This window comes from Rhineura floridana, chromosome 11 (assembly GCF_030035675.1).
Source record: "Rhineura floridana isolate rRhiFlo1 chromosome 11, rRhiFlo1.hap2, whole genome shotgun sequence".
NCBI classification, from domain to species: domain Eukaryota; kingdom Metazoa; phylum Chordata; class Lepidosauria; order Squamata; family Rhineuridae; genus Rhineura; species Rhineura floridana.
In genome coordinates this window covers 53521270-53544093 of record NC_084490.1, presented here as the reverse complement: position 1 = coordinate 53544093, position 22824 = coordinate 53521270, and the positions used below count along the sequence as shown (strand labels likewise).

Below are 22824 nucleotides of genomic sequence, written 5' to 3'. Positions count from 1 at the left end.
CTCCTTTCCAGATGGATCCAGTACAGAAAGCAGTCATCAACCACACTTTTGGTGTCCCCAATCTACTCAAGAAGAAGCAGTTCATCTCTTGCAATATTTGCCACCTCAGATTCAACTCTGCGGTAAGACTTACCCCTCTGGAGCTGGGATAGGCAGGTGGGTGGGCAACTTGGATGTGTCAGGAGAGAAGGAGACTCACCCCACATACCAATCCTTCAAATTCAAATTCAAGCAAAGAAAATGCTGATGGAAAGGATGCACAGCACCTTGAACAGCTTCTTGAAAGTTTGGGCTAAAATCTAGAGTGGATCCCACTGCCCCACTGACATGGAGCCACCAGCCACCACTGGCAAGGATGCTTGTGTAGTCACACTCTCATGTTCTTTTCAGCCTGGGTGGCATTACTTGGCTCTGGCAAAAGGAAGGAACTGCAGCAGAGAGCTAGCCAAGGAAGCTTCTTACTGCCAATAGGCCACAGTGCATATAGCAATGCTCTTTTGCCCCTGTAAAAGCTTCTGGTTCAGACTCGCTCCCTTCTCATCTTCTAAGATACAAATCAGCTTTTGCATTGCTACTCCTCTTCTTGTTGCCTTGCCCTGCCCTAGACTGTTCAGGACCCGGGCCTCACAATCAGGCTAGGTGACCTTCAGTTCTCTGCTATATGCTATACTGTGGTCATCCTGCAAAGCAGTGTGTCTTTCTTGGCTCCACCCCGCTGCCCCTCCATCCCCTGCTTTTTTTGCTATAAGCTTCCCATGTTATACTCTGACAATTTTCACCCTCTCCCTCCCTCTCACTGCACACCCATATAATTCAATTCCTGGCATTGTTCGTTGCCTGGCAAAGTGGAGATAAGGCACGTTGTCTCTGATTAAATGCAACCCATTGCTTGTTTCAAAAGGAGCTTTTGGGCAAAAGAAAATAAAAATGTGACGCTTCAAACAGAATGCATACAGCGGACAGCTTCACCATATAAAATAAAATAATATAGCTAAATATATATCCTTTAGGTGGTGGTGGAGGAGAAGGACTTAACTATCTATTATTGTCACTCCCCAGGGTATATGTCTAACATGCCATGTATGTTCACAGGCAGGCAGGCCTCGTGTGTGTGTGTTTATCCTTCTCCACCTTTCTGTGGGAAGGTTGAATAAATTAACACACACACTTCATGTCCCCTGCCTGTGCAATGCTGATAATTTTTTTTAAAAAATTATACAAAAGAATGCTGAGTGCCCCCCTCCCCAACGCTTGTGTGTTTAGCAGTCAGAGACAATTCTCCCCATTGTCGCTAGAATGAATAGCTCTGCGGCAAATTCATGGAAACTTAAATCCAGTCTGAATTAAAATGAGGGTGCTACTCAGCAGTTCATCTTAGCTTGCATAATGTTTGAGGGAGAGGGGGCTGCAGACCCCTTGCAGTGCACACAGAATGAGGAGGTAGGCATGTGGAACTCTTCCCAGCACTAATTTTCCATCACTTTTTTTTCCCTTGGGGAAATGTCTTTAGACTGTGGGAAGAATCCCTAACGCCACATTTTATCCTCATTGCGCTTAAAAAGCAAGTCTAGGTCACGTTCACTTTTGGAGAATTTGACATGGTCAGTTTTGTTGTTCCACCTGCTGAATGGCCTGGACCCTTCTTGCTTTTTCCAAGGACGTTTCCTTCCAGGGTTGGGAAGGGACTGTGCACACAAACTGATGCAGGGGGTAAAAATCCAAATTTTCTTCTGCTGTGGTGTTCTTCAACACCTCAGAATAAATGGGGGGGAGACGGCAAGGTGGTAGAGAGATAGCTACTATAGCAACAGCAAGATAAACCCATCTTTGAAGTGCAGTTCCACCAGCTAAAAAGTGGACTTTGTGTCACAGCCTTTCTTTGATATTACAAAATGTAGAATGGCCTTTTAATACCACTCTTCCCTCTTTTCACACACCATCCCCGTATTTGTATCTCTCAGAATCAAGCTGAGGCACATTACAGAGGCCATAAGCATGCCCGGAGACTCAAAGCCATTGAAGCAGTGAAAAGCAAGCAAAAGACAGCTGACAGTCGCAGCAGCAGCCAAGACAAACCAGCTGCAGACTTTAACACCACACTTGACCTCAGCGGAGACACCAGCAACGGCAATGCAGGTCAGTGGCTGCCTGCAAAGTGCTGCTTTTTGGCCTACGAGGAGGCACTCTGAGATTGTGGAAAGTCTCTCCACTTGAAAAATGGATTGAGTCAGAATCTGGCTGCATTTTTAAGGCAACATAAGATGGTATATGAGGATTATTTAGTTAGTTTTAGTCAAACTAGACATGACATTGAACACATCACTTTATCTCTTGTGTATCCCCACCCCCTTTTTGGATCAGAAATACAATGAGTGAGGGCACCATTTTTCCACTGAAAATCCCTCCCCGCAAGCTGCTAACCACTTCTAGCGGGAGGTTTGCCCTTGGAAGCTACAAATAGCAGCTCTGAAAGAGAGATGATTTTTTCAGTCGGAAAATGGCGTAGGCAAACCTTTTCCCCGTTAGCCCAACCATCCACAGTCCCAATCTGGTCCTTATCTGCCACTTTAAAGGTGTGTGTGTGAGAGAGAGAATGAATGAATGAATGACATCAGGCCTCCTGATACCTGAAGGGCTGTCACAGAGAAGAAGGCAAAGGCCAGAGCAAATAAATTGATGTCAGCTGGCACTGAAAGGACATCACACTTAATGCTAGACAGGTCTCCTATGAGGAGGTCATTCCAGATATGGATGAAAAAGCCCCTCTTTCATCACTCACCAACTTCAGGAGGACCTGGGCCTCTGAAGATGATCAGCTGAGAAGAGGACACTGTAGGGAAGGATCATAGCTCAGTGGTAGAGCATCTGCTTTGCATGCAGAAGGTCCCAGGTTCAGTCCCCAACATCTCCAGGTAAGACTGGGAATGTCCCCAGTCTGAAACCCTGAAGAGCAGCGGCCAGAAAGTGTGGGCAGTACTGAGCTAGATGGGCAAATGGTCTGACTCAGTATAGGGCAGCTTTCTGTGTTCCTGACTCTTTAGTGGCCAAGATCCCATCTAGAGAAGGTAGCAGTTGTTCTTGGGACAGGAAGAGAGGGATCACCAAATGAGCTTTGCAGTATGGATAGCAGCTGCCATTTGCAAGCCAGAAGAATTGGTAAGGTGCTGGGGACCGAATGCATGCAGTATTGTGGAAGAGTAATCTCAGTTAAGGTGTTCCTGTAATGGAAGTAAATGTTAGTCATCTGAAGGCTTTGATGATCTGCAGAAACAGCAACATCCTTCAAACAAAAATAAAACATTTGTTCTTTTTGTTAGCACCATCCAAGGGCCTGCTGGGATTGAACCAGCCAACGGCAGAGCCCTGCAGCCTCATGCTGATGTCCCCTGTAGAGGAGTCAACTGCAGAGCTACGTAGTGGCATTCTTTCCCTGGTCTCCCCACCCGCTTCAGAGCCCTCGGAAGGAGCTCCAGACACTGCAAGTGTGGCATCATCCTCTGCAGCACCTGGAGCAGAAACTCCAGCCACTGAATCGGACAGACCTATCAGCTCAGTATCAGACATGGAGAAAGAGGGGAAGAAAAACAAACAGCACTTATACTGTCCCACTTGCAAGGTGACAGTCAACTCTGCCTCTCAGCTTGATGCTCACAACTCTGGTAAGGAAGCTCTCCATGGGCTTGCATCAAGCTAAATCCTGGAAAAGCTCAAACTAGCTATGCAAAGTATAGCCAGCACTGCCATAATATACTCTTGTGTGTTTGGAGCCTATTGCATGCAGTCCATGAGGATTCACAGCCAAATGTGTTTGTATAGTTATCTAGCTACTGATGTTAAAAGAGTGAGTGCCATGGTAGCAGTAGAGGAGGGGAGTTATTCTTCTTGCTGCACAAAAATAATTATCTGTACACAGCCTGAGGGTATAGCATATTGCTATCAGTTTACTGTGATATCTGAGGTTGGTAAAAATGTAGACCTATCTTTAAGCCCATATTTTTCCAGATTTCCCCACTAAAAACAAAAACTATTCACCAAATTTTACATCAAGGAAACCCAGCTTTTGTGCTAAAATTAAAGGATTCTGATTTACATAATTTTAGGCAAATAGCCTCATCAATAACTGTGTATTCTGTTCAGAAAGTTAGTTTGGCTCAGTTTACAATTTTGGGGCATGCAGCAGTGCAGAAGAAGATTTGGGGATGTTAGCAGACAACTGTCCAGTTCGTATACAACCTTTAAAATAAACTATGGTTTGACAAACATAAGAACAAACTTTGGCTTCTACTTGTGGTTTTTTTGGAGATAAACAAACCACAAGACTGAGTTGATGTGTAACATCACGCCAGACTCTGTCTTGTTCCTGGCTTGTTTCCTCCCCTGGGTGGCACAGAGGAAGAGCAAAGTGCTTGGGCTTGTTAAACCATAGTTTATTTTAAACTATGGTTTAATGTTACATACGGAGAAACTCAGTAGGTTGTATTTGGAGTGGAAAATGTGACATGAAAGCTGTGAGAGTGGAAAAGAGCACAGAAACCTCCTGCCTTGAACACAGCAGTCTTTTGCTGTGCTGCCTCCCAGGCTTCGAAATAGCCACTCACCAATTTGCCTCAGGTGAGTAAGAGTTGCCTCCAGGTGACTAGGTAGGGAAACTTGATAGCAACTGGTTCTTTTTCATTTTTAGCCACAGATAACTTCATGGGTAAGTGTGGGTTGACTAGTAACTTTTGAGGACTTATTTGCAAGACTGCCACTTACATATTTTCAAATATCTTCATAACCAATAGCTCTTTGATGACTGGAGATTCAAGTTGGAATTCCAGATTCTAATCAGACAAAAACGTCTGACATTTATATTTTGAATATGAGAAAGAGTAGCTATGCTTTTCTTTTCCTGTAGCCTACTGTGCAACCTGAGATCTTCTTGCAACAAGCTGTAGGTCTCTTTTAACACCATCTCCATTCCATCTAAAACCAGTGGTGGCTGGTGCCCATTGGGACTGATAGGGCGGAAGGCAGGGAGGCCAACGGTAGGTGGAGCCAGAGCCAATGACAGACAGAGCTAACTAATTCTCGTTTTGCCACATCCTCCTCCCTGCTGACTTCTACAAAAGGCAACAATGAGACTAAGAAAGCTGACAGGCAATTCCACCCCCTGGTCTGCTTGTAAGTAAAAAAGGTGGGTGAGGGCTGGCTGAGGGCAAACTGAGATTGGTGGGTCAGTGCCCCATTCGCCCTAGCAGTCCAGCCTCCACTGTCTAAAACTATTCCATGCTGCAGACCTGGGCTTTTTGTCATGGTTAGTAACATCTGTTTCTTCTTCCACCACCATTCTCTTTTTCTTTTTTTTTTCGCTGTGTCTAGCCTGATGAAGAATTTTTATGAACTTGGAAAGCTTGCTTGCTTGCTTCTTTGTGATTTCTTAGTCGATAAGTTGCTTTTAAATTCTGTGCAGACCTTTCTCTCAATGGAATAACAAAGGACAAACAGATTTGATTGCACCCTTAATTTTCAGACCGTAATGCATTCACTGCTATGCAGAGCCAATGAGAGTTAGTCGATAACCCTAGGAGACTGGCTAAGAAAGCACTGACTAGGGCTAACATTTCCACTGCAGCAGCAGTGGGGAGATTTTTTTTTCCTATACAGCTGCATTTATTCTGATACCCTTTGACACCATACTTACCTCTTATCCTCCAAACCCTCACACTTAGCAGTATGCAAGAGCCAAGTGGTCACTGCTGCTGCTGCTTTAACTCATCTTCTCTTTCTTTCTCAGGAGCAAAGCACAAGTCTATGCTAGAAGGCCAGGCAGTTTTGCCAAGGCGAGGCAGGGGGAAGATCCTCTCTCGAGTGGGGCACAAGCCTAAGCGGATTGGCAGCAAAGGCAGACTTAGCATCCAAAACAAGGCCTTCCAATGCCAGGTGTGCGAGATCTTTGTCAACTCAGAAACCCAGCTCAATCAGGTAAGCAAGCAGAATGGTCTAAGTAGGAAAGGCTTTCTCCTTCAGCTGGTCTGATTGGCCATAGTTTTATGATGAGGGCTGTGAGAAGCATATTTAGGGGACCCAAATATCTTGCCTGGAAAAAAAATCCACAAATGAAACTTTCTTCTTGGCTATTCAGGGCTATTCACAGCCATTGCTACCCCCCCCCCCGTGGCTGCTTTGCTTCCGTTATTTTAGGGTTCCTTGAGTGATTCCAGCCAGTTGGGGATCATGTAAACATCAGCACTCTACATAGCCATTTCATAACTTCCCCTGAAGAAAACAAAGGTATTTCAGTGTTAAAGCAATGATTCTGCATCTCATGGTTGTCACTCAAATGTGAAAGCACTTTTGACCTCCTTAGATGTTACTCCCCAAAACTCACAAAGGGAGCATTTTAGCTATTGCCAGAAGAGTCTGCAAAAAGTGCATCTTTCTCCAGTTTTGGCTGAGCCCTAATTCCGATGCTCAGTGAAGTTAGAGGTGAAATGTCACTGTAAGCTGAAATTTCATTAGATTTAACTAGGGACAGAAGAATCTGTCAGTTTCAGGTCTCTCTCATTTTTCCAATCTGAAATTCAGTTCTCATTTCTGTAGCAATTGACAATTAAAAAAAAAATCCTCATGGAAATTCTTCAGCATTTTAGTGCATTTTTTTCCTAATAAACACATTTTTGTATGCAGTTTTGATTAATGTACACATTTTTTGTCAGAAATGTCTCCTAATATAATGCATTTTGGTATGTTGTTTTCATGAATATGTTCATTTTTGTGCACTATTCCCCCTAATATATGTATATTTGTAAACACCTTTTGGTTGGAGAACTGCATCACAAAATTCAGATAAGTGCAAATTTTGAAGGATGGCTTTGTTTTGGTTCTCATATTGTTCTGGAAAACATGGATTTGATGGATTTGGCTTTAAATGCAAACTGAATTAAATTTCTCCCCCATCCATAGATTTAACCCATTTGAATTGGTACCAAACAGAAAGTTACATGCAGATACATAAAATATCAACCTTCTGATCTGCTTTACACAAGAAAAGCTGTTTTTGGAGGTGCAATCAGGATTGCCAAAGAAGAACACTCATTTTCCCACCCTGCATTTCTGTACTTCAAATAGCCGCTAAAGCAACTTTTCCCCATTGCGGTTTCAAATGCATATTTGCTCTCTAGAAAACACCCCAAGAATGGCCTTTCCAGTCCAAGAAGGGTTGTTAGGGTTAATGGTACATGCAACTGGGATTGGAACAATCCATCGTTTCTGGTTTCACTTCCATTTTTCCACTCTGAAGTTCAGTTCTCCACATTTCCAGTTTCCGATTTTTTAAAAAAGATGTCCTAATGAAATTCAGCATTTTAGTGTGAATTTCTTCTAATATTGTACATGTGTATATCCCGCCCTTCCTCCCAGAAGGAGCCCATGGCTGCAAACAAAACACTAAAAACAACTCTAAAACATCTTAAATACAAACTTTAAAATATATTAAAACAAAACATCTTTAAAAACATATTAAAACATCTTTAAAAGCATCTTTAAAACTAAGCTTTAACAACATCTTATAAAGCAATTCCAATACAACTTTAGGGACTATGGGGGGGTTGAAGCCCAACAATATTTGCAGGGCCACAGGTTCTGCACTGATGAGTGGTCTAACAATGGACCTCAGTTGATCTTCTATCCAACTCTGAACTAGATTACACTTTCGGAGGGAAATTCTAGGCCTGCAATTTAATTAGGAACTGAGAGTTTTTATTTCTCCACCCATAGCACATGAAGAGCAGGCGGCACAAGGATAGGCTGACAGGATCCTAGGCCTACTATTTAATTAGTAACTCTGAGAGTTTTTATTTCTCCACCCATAGCATATGAACAGCAGGCGGCACAAGGACAGGCTGGCAGGAAAGCCACCAAAGCCCAAATACAGCCCGTACAGCAAGCTGCAGAAGAACACGGCCCTGGCAGTGAGTATTCTGAAGGTACTTATCAACAAAGGTGCCAGCCAACTGCATGGCTTATTGGAGATCTCTTAAAGAGAGGGTGGAGTTTCCCCTGGGTGCTGATTTAATCTGGGGAGCCTAAGCACCTTCTTGGTCTGTTGAGAATTAGGTCTAGGTGCTGAACAGGCTACAGCGAAACTGCAGGTATTGCCAGTAGAAACATTTGGAATTAGAGAGAGAGAACAGTATACATGAGAGGAGGGCACTAGTTCAGCAATAGAGCGCTTGACAACAGGCCAACGAGTTACAAATCCCAGTGTACCCTTTTCCTTTTCTCTGTCTTCTAGCAGTGCATAAAGAATTTAATGGAATTAATTGCAGCAGGATGTTTTGATGGCCTGGGCCAGCACCAGACTACAGTGAGCCCTTGGGTACCAGAATGCAGCAGGGCCTCGAAGGTGGCAACAACACAGTGACGCAACTGCCACTGCCAAGGGCTTGAATAGGCCTGGTTGTGTCAGCACACTAACCAGCTGTGCACACACACCTGCCATCACCCAAGATGGGGGGGGGGGTTGATGCCCCAGTTGCCTTCTTGGGTTATGGCAAGCTTGCATGCGTAGCACGCTGATGCGGGAAATAGCACGGCCAGGTGGCGGCATAGTGTTGCCTAGGAATGTGGCTCCCACTTAGTAATCCGCTCCAGCATCGTGTTGTGGGGTACATGCTCCACAACCCTATCCTAGCGTGGAGCGGGAGCTACACCTACCAAGCCTGAGCAGCAAGGGCCCCTCTCAGTTGCAGGAGCCCTTGGGCAGTGCTCAACTTGGCTGTCTGCTGGTGCCTGGCCTGGTGATGGCCACCAGCACTGATGGCTGTTTTAAAACGATTAGACAACTTCAGGGAGGATAAAACCATTAGTGGCTATCTAATAGTAGAACTTTCATGTTTAAGAGAGAGGATACTGCTGGGAACCAATAGCAAAAGGGTGGATACCTACATTGTGCTCTGCTTTTTTTAAAAAAAAATGACACGGTTTCAGTATCTAAAATAGTTTTCGTTTGGTTCATTACTTTTATATATTGCTTCACACAACCAAAAGGAGTCACAAAGTAATTTAGAAGAAAAGTAAAATTCAAAAATACATAATAGCTATAAAAACAATACAAATAAAAGTGTTCATCCAAAATCAACTGAAAATCAGAATATCCAGCCATCCAACACAAAAACAAACACTACACCAGAAACAGCCACTAAAAGCTGGGCCATTAATATTGTTCAAATGCCCAGAAAAATGCACAGTTTCACCTGATGCTAAAACGATGTCAGAGTCAGTGCCAGGCAACCTTCCCTGGACCAAGCATTCCATAACTGGGCAGAAAAGGCCCATTCTCTTGTTGCCACCGTCTGAGCATCTCTGGGTAGAAGCTGTAATAGCTGTGCGGAAGTGGGAAATCTCAGCAGATACAGCATGTTCTACAAGGTTAAGGAGAGCTGCATCTGCTGAAATTCCCTTGTTTCCTTAGCTGTTAAAGATACAGGAGCCTTGCCCCCACCCCACCTGGCCTTTGCACGTGGCTTCTTTATGGTTGGAGACAGAGCACTGTACTAACTGGGCTGTGTTTGGTCTGATCCAGCGGGGAAATTAGAAGATCATATAACAATGATATCTAACCCAGGCATTCTCAAGCAATGTTTGGGAGCCACTAGCATGCAGTAAAACAACTGCTAGTGGGCCGCAAGTAAGAAACGTATTAGATAATGAAAAGCTCACGTGAGCCCAAAATGCCCAACCACTGCCTGCTCCATCTCTGGAAGATTTACTGCTCTGGCCTTGCCTCATTCCACTCAGCATTCCCCAAACTGCAATAACTGCTAAGAACACAGGAGGCTGCCTTATACCAAGTCAGATGACTGGTCCAGCAAGCTCATTATTGTCCACACTGACTGGCAGCAGCTCCGCAGGGTTTCAGGCAGGAGCCTTTCCCTGGAACCGTATTTGGAGATGCCAGGGATTGAACCTGAGACCTTGTGCACGCAAAGCATGTGCTCTGTCATTGAGGTTTGACAACTCAGTTCCTCAGTTCTTGCCGTGATTGTATCATTCTGTGCAGAGATGCAGCAGAAGTACATGCCTTTAGACGGGGCTGCCTATTATATCTCTACATGAGTTGCTGCTCTGGGCTTGTCCCCTCCTGTACAGCAGTCAAGCCTAGAGTAGGAAGCAACACATGCAGAAACACAGCAGGTGGATAATTTTTATTCTTGACCACTTTAGAAGTTACAACTTTGCAGGAGTAACAGTGAAGTCTGCCTTTAAAAGTAAAGAAGCATACCAACTCTTGGATGTTTGAGACTCTTTGCTTTAATCTTTGATTAAAATCAGATTTTTAAATCACAAATTAAATGTTAGATATCAAATTGTAGGAAGGCACATTTTATCCACGTTTGTTTGAATTGCAGGGGGTGGAGGGATCCAATGTTATTGGCTGGGATGTATTGACTATAACCTGAATCCGGGGTCCAGGGCAACAATGAGATTGCGAGTAAATTCTCAGTAATTTACTAGGTTTTTAGGAACCTAAAGAGAGTTTTGTCAGGGCTTGAGACTTTGCTTCAGACGTTACAGCATAGAATTGGAAGCCAAGTCCACAGTCTCATATGTGGTGAGGGTTTTCCCTTTTGCTCAGTATGGCAGAATTGATCTCTGTATGTGCTCAGGAACACTCTTGGCTTTATTGTTAGTTCACATCTTCCAGGGCTGAGCCAGGGCTTTCAAAACAGATTCTGGTCTTGAGGCCTACCTTGGCCTAGCTGAACATAATCAGAGATTTAAAGCCATAATAGTCTGTGTTTCCCCTCTCCTTTGCAGTTTGCTGGTTCACGTAGTGTGTGTATCTCTCTCTCTGTGTCTCTGCACCCTCCCTCCTTCTCTTCCTCCCACAGTCCAAACTGGCTCTGCAGAAGCACCTTACGAAGACTTTGGCTGCACGGTTCCTGCCGGGCCCCCTCACCCCAGCCACCATGTGTGCTCTGCCCAGTCCGCTTACACTCCGACCAGCCGCCGCTACCCTCTTCCAAGCTCCCATCTTTGGACCAGCGCTTTTCCGAACCCCTCCAGGCCCTGTGCGAGCAGCTACAGGCCCCATCGTCTTTGCCCCCTATTAGAGAACCTCAGCACTGTTTTTGGTTCAGTTAGTTAACCAATGTGGTAAAGATCAAGGGAAAGCAGTACAGGGGAAATTGTGGAGGGAAGGTGTCTTAATCGGACTGTCCTCTGAGCAAAGGCAAATCCAAAAACCTTCTTTTAAGCACCATTATTTTTATCTGGGTTTCCACCTGTGTCATTATCTCAATTACACTTTGGAGTGAGAGAGAATCCCCCTCCACCCATCCAAGCTCTCATCCCTCCTCATTTCAGGCAGTCCTACAATGCACCAGGCTTTCTGGCATTTGTCATTCACCCCAGAGCACAGTCCCACTTGTCCAGATGGCTGGGTGGGGAACATGTCAAAAACATTTGGGAAATTAGAAGTCTGGACACCTTGAAGTGCCATTTACAGAGGGCTTTTGTGATTCAGGAGCCACGAGAGTTCCAGTAACTGGGAATTTGAGAGTGGATAACTGAGATGTAGATAACTAGAGGGCCAGAGAAGTTGTGATGTGGGATTGGAACGCCTGACTTTTTCAAAAAGCTACTGTGGGGAGGTCAGCTTTAGATTGGGGAAGGGGAGTGCTAGTTCTGCTCTCTCCATGCCATGACCCTGATCCAGGTCGCTTCCTGCCCCCACTGCTGCTTTCTGAAATTAAAAAGACTCCAGGAGTTCCGGTCACATAACTCCCATGTCATATCTATTTGGCCCTGAGGCTCTTCAAGATTTAATTTTCTCCTTTCAAAGAGAGGTGCCAAAATATTCCTATAGTAGTGAAGGAAGCTGGTTCGTGAGTAGAAAGACAAAGAAGAATTGAGGGTGTGCACAAAGAAGGTACCTCCCATACCGATGAAGTTATTGACACACATACACACAAAAGTAGCATGAGTTAATCCTCTCCACCATCTCAAGCCTTAATGTTCAACCCCAGGTGGAAAAAACCTTTTTAAAAAAAGTTTTAAAATGACCAAATGATTTTCAGCTGAGGAGCTGGAAATCCAAGATTCTGCTTTCTGCTCTGGGTTAGTGTGCGTGTGTGTGTATGTATGTGCGAGTGAGAGAGAGAGAGGAGTATTGCGTAAGTTGTAGGGGCAAGGTAAGCCAAAACTGGCTTTTTTAATGTATCCACAGCTTTCGAAAGAGAGTTGGATTTAGATATGTTTTGGGAGAGAGGGATCCAGAGCCAGGATCTTCTCAGCAGTTAGGCCCATTCTTACTTTACGTGGCAGTCACGTTTGTCACACATACAACAGTGTTAACTGTGGTGAGCATTGCAGAACGTGTAGGGAACATAAAGGCCTGTAAACACACAGTGAATGTATACCAGGGAGCCATAAATGTCTACCACATGTCCTTGAGTGCTTGGAGATGCTAGTTTCCCCTTGGATGTTTTGCATATTAATGCCAGTGTAATGTGGATCAGCCCCCTAGTGGGGTCTAGTTGGACACCACTTAGCTGGGGAAGGAGGTTTGGTTGAAAGATGAATGTCAGGGAGCATTTTAAGTAGCAGATATTGTTGACGTATGGGGATACCTGGATCTCTGCTTTTGTTTGCAGAGTCCAGTGAATAGAAGGCTACTCTTGGGAACACCTTACCAAGAACCAGTTCCAATGTAATGTTTTTGTATCCTTCATAGATCTTTTTTGGGCTCCCTCTGGGAGGAAGCATGGGATATAAATTTAATAATAAAGAAATAAAGCAATTCCTTCAACATGCTTGAAAACACTTAACACAAATGGGTGACTCATACAGCTTATTCCTAGAAAATCCTGGGAGCTGAAGTCAGATCCCTGGATACTTCAGGCTCACTGTAAACATCAGCCAGTGAGTTCATAGAATCAGGGCTGGCGCCAGAGGGTGGCCAGGTTGGGCCCTGGCCGAGGGGCCCCTGAAGGGCCCCTCCTTAGGTGTGGGTGGGTAGCGCTCCCACAATCTGTGGCAGCGTCAGCTCCCGACCCTGCTGCAGATCGCAGAGAGGGAGCTCCCAGGTACCCCCTACTACCACGCAGACCCGCAATGCACGTAGCACACATGCGTGCCATCAACCAACATGGCGGCAGAGGCATCAGCCCCTTAGGGAAACGCACAGCGTGGGCAGCATTCACTTCAAGGGAAAGGTAGGTGGGGCATGCATGCAGGTGCCAGGGCCCGGGGTAGACTGGTGCCCAAGGGCCTCAGCATGCCTGGCACCGGCCATGCATAGAATCATAAGATTGATTCTGTGCCACAAGGTAGGACATCAGCCTGCACAATCCATACCATAAACTGGAATTAGGTACCTATAAAGCACAAAGCTCCAGATTATTTTAGCAAGTGAAGCAGACCATATGCTGTCAGGAAGGCGAAGGGAGAACCCTCCAGAATCAATAGCAATTTGACCTGGGTGTGTGTGCCGAAATTACGGCAATCAGAAAGTACAAAGCAAGAACAAAATCCATCTGCTGAGGAAGGAAATGTTGGTTGCCTGCTTTTAGTTGTAAGCTAATGCCCAAAGGAAAATAGAAAAATATATATTGTATTGGCAGTGCACAGGTTTGGGGGAATGGACACTAAGCATTACATTGGAATCAGTCTTAATTTGTTCTTTTTCCCCTTGCACAGGTCTGTTTGGCAGTTTGAGAAGATACTGTGCATTATTTTCTGGATTTCTGCAAGATTGCTTTCAGATACTCCTGGAAAAGCAAGGCAGGAAAAATAATCTTATTTAAGGGGGCCATGTGAAAAAATGTAAGATCCTTTTTGAAGTCAATATGGATGAATACAAGTGACCATGTACAAGGTACAACAGTGTGCATGTAACCACTTGGTTAATGGTTGGTTGTCTGTATCATCTTAGCACTTGGCACGTTTCTCCATCGGATCTTGGAAACAGGAGAGGGCTTGGTAAATTTTCCCCACCACTTGGCAGGACAATACAAGCAACCACTATACCAACTGATGACAAGCACATCATAGTAAAATTACCACTTGGTAAACTGTATTCATCCTACAAAATACAGGGACATGAACAGTATCAGAAATCCTTTTCAATTAGCCAGACAATCCTGTAGTAAAGAGAGAGAGAGCCCTAAAACACACACACAAACTTGCACATACAGATATATATATAGTCTCTTCCCCTTGATTGGAGCATCAGCAGACCTTGTTGAAGAGCAAAAAGTGGTACTTGTGCCACAAACTGACAGGTGAATCAAGAGACCAGACCCAAAGCTATGGGGTTCCAGCAGTCCTATCCACCTGGTCCTGCAGCCTCCCTCTGCGCCCAAGCCCTACCCCACCTTGTCACTGCATCTTCCCCATCCACCCACTTCCCAGCCAAGTGGTAGATCCCCTCCTGCTATGCTCTCTGTCTACCTCCTCACTTAGCCTAGCCCTGTCTCCTGTGACTGGCCACTCAGCTCTCCAAACTCTCCCTAGTCTCGGACAGAGGTCCACTCAAGCTCCTTTAATTAGAGATGGCAGAATGAACTTGGCACATTACACTTAGCAAGCATGGGCTTCACACTTAAGCTATGGCCCCACTCCACAAGCCAGCAGCACTCAAGTGCTGGGCAGTCCTCCTGACTGAAACTGACTCTTCTGAAAAATCTCTTTCTTGCTTTGGGTGCCATAAATCCTAAAGACTGTCCTTAATTTAGACCCTGGGGATACCAGACACTGAGGATAAACAATAAGTGTGGATGACCCTGACCTTCATGTCCTGCCTATGAACTTTCCAAAGGCATCTGGCCTGGCCACTGTGGAAATTCTGAAGAGTCTGCTGTGCTGGGTCATCCAATGCAATGACATTTTTTGAGGACAATAGCGGTATTTTATTTGACAGTGTTTGAAAGATGTGTCAACAAACTTGTCTTACAAACCCATTAACTTGAGGTCACCCCTTGCTGCAAACACCCAGCAGCTGCCCCCCAAGGATATTCATGGACACCGCTGGAACGCCACAATAAAGCAATGAACCATTCCAATCTATGCAAAATACTAATGGAGTGGCTCACTTCTTCTTTGGCTTCTACACCTTTTTCTGATTCCTGCACTGTGCTTGTTTCTACCCAGGTGACAAGGAGGGAGGCTGTGGCAGATACATATATGCAAAAGGCCATAGTCTCCCTGCTGTAGTGACATCCTTGTTGCAGGTGCAAAATGTCCCCCCAGGAGGACACTAAAATAATTTCCATTTGTGACACACTGAATTAAAAACAATTAAAACATGTTCGCTCAAGAAACCGGGACAGGTTCGCTTGACTCCAGATGGAGTTATGGTTGCTATAGGAAGCACATTTGAAGTCTCAGGGTCTAGATCTTTGCGTTTGTCTGTTGTTTCTTTGTAGTACCAGCATCTTGTCACAGTTGGGTTAGGGTGGAATACAGTGAACCTTGGGCAGACCATACCTGTGTGGTGGTAAAGAGACACAGAGATAGGGACTGCAGAAAGTTTGCAGTCATCCAGATCCTTCCAGCTAATTTCAAGCATTCCTCTCAATCTCTACTCCCCCTAAAAAAAAGTGGTGGATAAAATCACACTTTTGTTCTGAGGATCCTGTGGCAGCTCCTTATAGAACACCCCCCCTTCCCGGTATGTTCATAGCCATGCATTCTTTCTGGATCCAGATTCCCTGTTCTATCCAATGTGTTATTCCAATTGAAAACCATCGCTGTTTACAACTAACTGTTTCTGTTGGTTTCAATTAGCATGACACTATGCATGTTTACTCAGAAGAAAGTCACAGTGTATTCAGTGGGGCTTACTTCCTAGTAATTTTGTTTAGGATTGCAGGCTTGGTGATGATGACTAACTTTACTTGGATCAGGGCCACTGGATATGGTAGATTAAACATAGGAGGTTGCAACAAGAACGGTAGTAGCTGGGAAGATAGCCTAAACAAGTGTAGAGGAGTGTAGTATTTATGAAAGATTCACTTCCAACACAGTGGCAGCTGATGGCTCCATGTCAGTGGGGCAGTGGAATCCGCTCTGTGTTTTAGTCTGAACAAAGCAGCTCTTTGAAAGTTTGGACTAAACCTAGCGTGGATTCCACTGCCCCACTGACATAGAGCCATCATTGCTCCAGCATCCCAGCCAATACTCTGGAATGCCCTGAGTTATTGCAGACTAGACCATTCCAGTATTTATCAAGAGTGCTGTCCCATACATGACATGCTTTCCTCTACATCGAGAAGAAGGCATGTAAGGTTAATGATTTAAAAGTTACTATACTAATGGTGGAATACATTTCACAGCCTGAGGCAAGGTGCACTAGCTGCTGCCGCCTCCGTGTGCATCATGACAGTCTCCTCCAGCATCCGCTGCTGCTGCTGCTGCTGCTGCTGCCTTTGGTCTCACTCTGAAGAACATAAGATCCGCCCTCAGTGATATGGTGTAGGCAAAGTGGCCTTGGAGAGCACCTTTGCAATGGCAAATACTGTTTAAAGTTTTGCTGTTTTTGCTGTGACATCAGCAAATACAGTTTTTAAAGTTTTCACAATAATAAATTGTGAAACTTTAAACAGGCACTCCACCTCACCCATAGTGCCTCATTCTGAGGAAGGATCCTGCCTCAGACCAAGTCACAGGTGACCAAGACAGGCTGCAGTGGCAAAATAGTGGTAGCACTCCTAGAATCTTAAGCAGTCATCACAGCAATAACAGTCAGCTGGCCAGCCTGCAAAACAGCAGTGGCTGGCTCTGTGTGTGGGCAAAGACACTAGTGGCAGGTAAGCCAGGGGACATTGATCTACCACCCCTCCCAATCTGCTACCTGCAGCAAGGGGCTCACCTTGTCTAATAGGCGGGCTGGCCCTGCTTACAAAAACCCATTTGTAAGGCAGCCATCATTTTAGAACAGGTATTTCTCATTCTCTCAGACACAGGAGAGAATGCCCTTTCTAAGGTTATGTTTGTTACAAGACGTATATCATCTAAGGGAAAAAATCAGCTTTTTGCTTCAGAACTATTGTGTCACACACAAATGTGTGTGTTTTTAATTGATATTTGACTTAAATTTTCTTTAATTGGGTGGCAGACCTAGAGTTGCGCCTTCTCCATATAAGAGAAAATATGTGCATTGTCCCTGTGAAGTGTGATGTGAAAATTTTACCTTTTTTAGCTGCTGCTCACAAGATTATCCCAGGATGGCATACAGTTTCATGTCACACTTAATAGATACCTTTAAATAGTCACACCTGCTCACCAGTGTCAAGTAAGAATCACTTTCAGGTGGCCAGGGAAGCAAAATGTAAATTAGGACATTAAACTCCTAGATTGTGAAAGTGCCACAGATGACTTATATAGGTTATATATGGACAGGCAAAATCAGTAAATTGGATGAGAAGGGTGGCTAGTTAAAGGGGCACTCCTTAGTGGCCCACTGGCATTGCAGAAGATTCCACGAGGCTTTCGGATTCTGCTTCCAGCAATAGATGCAGCATGTAATACCAGATATGAGCCCACTCTACCCGGCAACAAAGGATCAGATTAATGCCTTAGTCTGAAAAATCCGTACATCTAAGAATACAGATTTTCCTGATACATGTATCAACAATGTTGGTATTGTATTGTGTCAGTTGGCATGAATGAAGTGTCTGCAATGCTCATCCAAGAACAGAGGGAGTTTCCATGTGGACAAACCCTCAGTAGCTGCCCTAGTGTACAAAAGAACTCAATGCTTCATCCTATACAAGAGAAAGAAACTGATAGGACAAAGAAAGTTGTATAGTTGGGTTGGAGCAGGGGTGGGGAATAGGATCTGGCTTGTGGGCCAAATCCTAACCGCCCTGATCCCTCATGGGCCATTTTGTCGGGTAGGCGGGGCCTATCAGTCTGACATCACAATAACACCAAGTGTCACCCCACCCCCAAATCCTGTGTGGCCACGGCTTCAGCCGTACCTAGAATGAAGATCTTTGCATTGGCAGCTTCAATTCTAGTCAGGCAAAGGGTTATTTATGCTTTGGGGCTTGCTGTAAGTGCAGATCCCAGAAGGCTTCCTGTAAGCACCAAACATACTTACTTACAGGAAGCCCTCTAGGTATGCTATGAAGTTCCTGATGGGGAACTCCCTTATGCAGCCAATGAATGCAGGCTTGCTTTTATCGCAGATCGGTTGATCAGCACTGACAGCAATCCTCCTTTGCCAAGGAGCAATAGGAAGCACTTGAAGACTCCCAGTTGTTCCTTGGCAGCCACATTTCCACTTGCCCCACACCTGATGTCACATAAGGTGTCAGGTGTGGATAGAGGTATGAAGGCCTAGAAAAAAATGGGGGGAAATCGGGAAATAGTTTTTTTCCAATTTTTCTATTGTTTTTTTGGGCTGGAACATTTTGGAGGGAAACTGGAGCGGGAAAGGTTTTTTCCCAGGCCTTCACAACTCTAGGTGTGCAGCAGGTGGGTGTGGTATGGGGGAAATGGACCCACAGACCCAATTGGGACCTGTGCTGGGCCTTATTAGGCTGGAGATTACTCATCCCATCAGAAGAGGGTGAAGAAAGCAGAGTTGGAGATAGAGGGCTAGCAGATTTTCTAAGAAAGCAGAGAGAACTACTAAATTCAGTACTGGGAGAGCTTATCCCCAGCCCTAGAAAGTTTGAAGAGCTATGACAGGTAAATGCATAAAACATTTTCACCTAATTTGTTTGGGGATTGAGTCTGTTTTGATGTTACATTAGGTAGCCACCTCTAGTTTACCCACTTGTGCAAAGAAGCTGATCCATCTACTAGGGGAAGAGTAGTATTGGAGGTGGTGGTGATGGTGGGAATGTTGTCCATGAGAACTGGTACCTTGATGCCAATACTATAATGATTCAGTGAACTCTCCAAACAGTCTTATGGGTGTGGATACTATTTTTGTGGTGTTCGCCACCTACCCATTTCTGCAGCCATGGCAAGCTTGCTACAAAAAAAGAAAGTGTCTTTATTTTGTGTGTTTGCCTTTATAAAATGTTTTTGTTTTATTTTCTCACCCAGTGACTATTGTAGGGAAACGTTGCAAAACACAAAAGAAAATTATGTCTGTAAATTTTTGCTACATTCAGGGATCAGAAGTCTTGCTTCATTTATGCGATGTTTGGATGGGCTGTTTTCAAGTCGATCCCGACTTGTGGCAACCCTATGAATTGGGTTTTCATGGTAAGTGGTATTCAGAGGTGGTTTACCATTGCCTTCCTCTAAGGCTGAGGCAGTGACTGGCCCAAAGTCATCCAATGCGCTTCATGGCTGTGTGGGGATTTGAACCCTGGTCTCCCAGGTCATAGTCCAACACTCTAACCACAGTCATGAGATGCCACCCCTCTGCCCATAACATAGCATGAAGAAAGAAAGCCAGCTTCACCCTATGGCATTGCATTGCCCTCACTAAGAGAATGGGTCTAACTTAATTTAGGAGAGGAAAACTCACGGGTAGAACTAGAAGGTCTCCTGCTAAACTTGGAGGGTATTAATGTATTATGTTTCTATAGTGTGACCAGTGGCATGATACTCTCAAAACGCCAAATTGATTGAAAACATAATCCCCAGCTGCTACACTCCCCAACATTCTTGATTTCCTGTTGCATCAGCTTCAGTTTCTGATGCCTTTCTGTTGTAGGTTCCCTTTTACAATGGCCCGTGTATGTTCCTGAACACTAACTTTCTGTAAGGTTGTCGATTTAGCTGATGCCACCCTCCTTGTATGGCTCTAATTTCACCAACCCATTGGCCTGTCACTGTTTCTTTTTAATTCAGGGCTCTCCTAAGATAAGCCCATTACCGTTTATTTTCCTGTATAAGTCTCAACCCTCCTGACATTTGGCCTATCACTGTGCTTTCTATTCCAAGTTTTACAATGGTACATCACTGTGCTTCCCTTTCTGGAGATACAAAATAGGTAAAATTGTATCTTTTATTGAGCCAACCTAGGGTCACTTCTCACTACATTTGTAGTGTGCACACCGAAGATTTTTTACAGGTACCTGTAATGCATGCATTGACAAACACATATTTAACAGGGTGTATGATACAGGTACACAGTTCGCTTGGGCTTCCTACTGTGTGTCTCCACACACTTGTTGCCATCTTACATGTGAAGGCATCCCTAGGTTGGTACAGGAATATGCAAACTTTCTGAGTTTCAAATAATTCATCAGGCAAATAGAGAGCATGTAGATCACAAATAAGTCAAATGTTTGCATTCCTGGTATTAAGCTATTTACAGACTAGAATTACCCATGATGGGCTATTTATAAAGCTAGATTGCAAAAATAGCTGAAGAAATTTACACCTCTGATAGCACGCATCTTACAGAGCAGTCAGCATTTATAAAATACGGCATTGGAGATAAAATTGAAGTGAGGCAAAAATCTCTGGCCTTTAAGCCATTTTCTTCCCTGAAAAAGTGTTCTGGGTTCGGCCCATCATTTGTCCTTACCTTTCTTTATAGTTTTAGGTTCACTTCCAGTTGGTTTATCAACATGCTTCCCTTCCTCATGATTCTGAGCTGACTGTAGCAGCTCATCACTGTGCCTCTCTTCCTGAGTAGTCCTAGGCTTGCCAACCAGTTGTTCCTATGCCTGTGCTTCCTTTTCTTCTCTTTGAAAATCCTTCAACCCTAGCCTCATGGATTGTTTGTCCTGCCTCCGCTCTTCATTGCCCTGCTCACATTGGTAGGCCTAGGAAATGTAGGGAGTCACATACCAAGTGTTGAGCACACTTTGGATCCAAGCGGTGCTGCCTACAGCTTCATGTGTTATCTTACCACTGTGTGAAGCCATAAGACCTTCCAATCAGACTCTTGGCCTAAAGGCAGCAGCACTCCGCTGCTGCTCTGGCGCTGGTGTTTTGATACACTCAGCACTTTAACCCCTTGAAGCCATTCCTTCTGCTAATAATAACATAGCAAGAGGCTGCTTTAGGAACACAGTGGATGCTTTCTTCTATAGTCCTTTTCCTTTGTATCCAAAGCATTAATGCCTTTAAAAATAGCATATAATGTACTCCAGGTGGTAGGTAGGGCGCATAGGCCATAGCTCTCAGTAGTGTGCGTGCCCCACCCTACCCCCAATGTAATTTTTTTTTAAAGGGAGTAATGTGCAACTATGTTTAATCCTTTAAAATAAACGTGAAAGAAAAACTCAAGGCAAATGTAGGGACTTGGCCAGTATGTTGTCCCCACTCCACCCTCTGATGGTTCAATGTATATTTTTGATGTACTATATATATATATAAATATATAAAAAATGTTGAGATTTAAGTAAAAAAATATTTTGATAATCATTGCTCTACTGTGTTACTTGGTCAATAAATAGAACACGGATGGATGAAGAACAACTCTCGGCTCATTGGTTTGTTGGCAGATGACGGGACAGAGCCTTTGTGCATGCTCCTCCACAAGTTGGACTGGCATAGTGACCGGCAGCCGTCTCAAAATGCCTTTGGAGCTTTGGAATTTCATCAGCAGATCTTCACATAGCCATGAGAGTTAGTGTTGCCTGTTACTGTTGGGGTTTACTCACTTTTTGCTGGCATCCTTTTCACTCTCTGCCGCAAACAGGCAACTAGGAGCACCATGATAAAATGCAGAGACCTTGAACCTATGGTTGATGCAAAGAGCGAAATGAGGTGGTAAAACGACTGTACCATTTCATATTGTAGCTGTGGGGGAGATCACTCCCCTATATAAAAGAAAACCCCTCTGGATACAGAAAACAGCATGTAAGGTGAAAGGTTGAATTCTAAGTTTATGTAGTTGTCTATGTATACTCCCCCCCATGAGACCCTCACCATTATTCCCACTTAATAGGCTGAAGGAATAAAACTTTGATTGGATCCTACTATCTGTTGTAGTGGCAGGAGAGGCAGCCTTACCACGAGACAAGGAAAGTGGCTGCCCTTGGTGGTGGATTTTAAATGCCGTTAAGGAGGAGATCCAAGTTGTGGGGTACAATGCAGCAGGAAGTTTTTCCAACGTAAGTCTCTTTGCAATTAGAATAGTTCCAAGAGCATGTTAGTGCCAATTCATTTCTCTTAGGTTGCACAAGTGAATGTCTGGCTGCATTGTGCCCCATTTTAGTGTATGTAAGTTGAGATTTTTGACCTTGAGCGCTAAAAATATATTGAGGCAGTCCAGTAAAAGTCCACTAGGAAGCTGGGGGTTTAAAACCAGAGCACCCCCTCTCCGTGTACAATCCAGAACGTAGGTATAGTAAACCCATCAGGCCTTGGAACCTCCTTCAGATCTTTGTTGTAATTGGAGCTGCCCCCTCTCATTAGGTCCCTAGCAAGAGAAACCAGCTTTGGACTTGGATAAAAACTGCCCGCCCGCCTACTGGGCTTTTCCTGGGTTTTCCTGGGCAACAGGATCACTCACCAAGCTGCTGCATTCAAGACTCCATAACAGCAGGTCCAGCTATGTACTTTTCCAAACCCTAGCTCAATTCTAGCTCTCCCCATTGGCAAGAAGCTCAAGTATGCTTCCTGGAAATCTCAGTCGTTCTTTCTGGTCTGTTCATTTTTTTTCTAGCTGGTAGTAGCCATTCATCTCCTACTGACCAGAATACAACATCCCTATCAGTCAGTCTTGTCTCCTAATGCTCTAGAGGAGCCACTGTGACAGACAACAATTCTCCCATTTTGAAAGCAACTGGGAGCAACAGCTGGGATCCCTATGGAAACTTGTACTGTAGCACCCTCTTCTGGATTTACTCTGCAGTCTCACCATTCTTAACTGCAGGCAAAACTTGTTCAGTGTCACAGTGGGTGGGCATGAGGAGG

General features: G+C 44.5%; 1 protein-coding gene across 8 annotated transcripts in view; it reads left to right on the top strand.

Moving 5' to 3' along the window:
* Nucleotides 1-21233, top strand: part of ZNF385C (zinc finger protein 385C) — a 199248-nt gene extending 178015 nt beyond the window's left edge. For 5 of the 8 annotated variants that reach the window (XM_061590903.1, XM_061590909.1, XM_061590911.1 and 2 more), the window contains exons 4-9: nucleotides 12-122; nucleotides 1962-2136; nucleotides 3318-3659; nucleotides 5777-5964; nucleotides 7854-7967; nucleotides 10875-21233. In XM_061590903.1, coding sequence (XP_061446887.1) covers nucleotides 12-122; nucleotides 1962-2136; nucleotides 3318-3659; nucleotides 5777-5964; nucleotides 7854-7967; nucleotides 10875-11096 — 1152 coding nt within the window. In that variant the 3' untranslated portion in view covers nucleotides 11097-21233. The remainder of the gene's footprint in view (nucleotides 1-11; nucleotides 123-1961; nucleotides 2137-3317; nucleotides 3660-5776; nucleotides 5965-7853; nucleotides 7968-10874) is intronic. The other 3 variants (XM_061590907.1, XM_061590904.1, XM_061590905.1) reach the window with 3 other exon arrangements.
* The last annotated feature ends 1591 nt before the right edge of the window (nucleotides 21234-22824 follow it).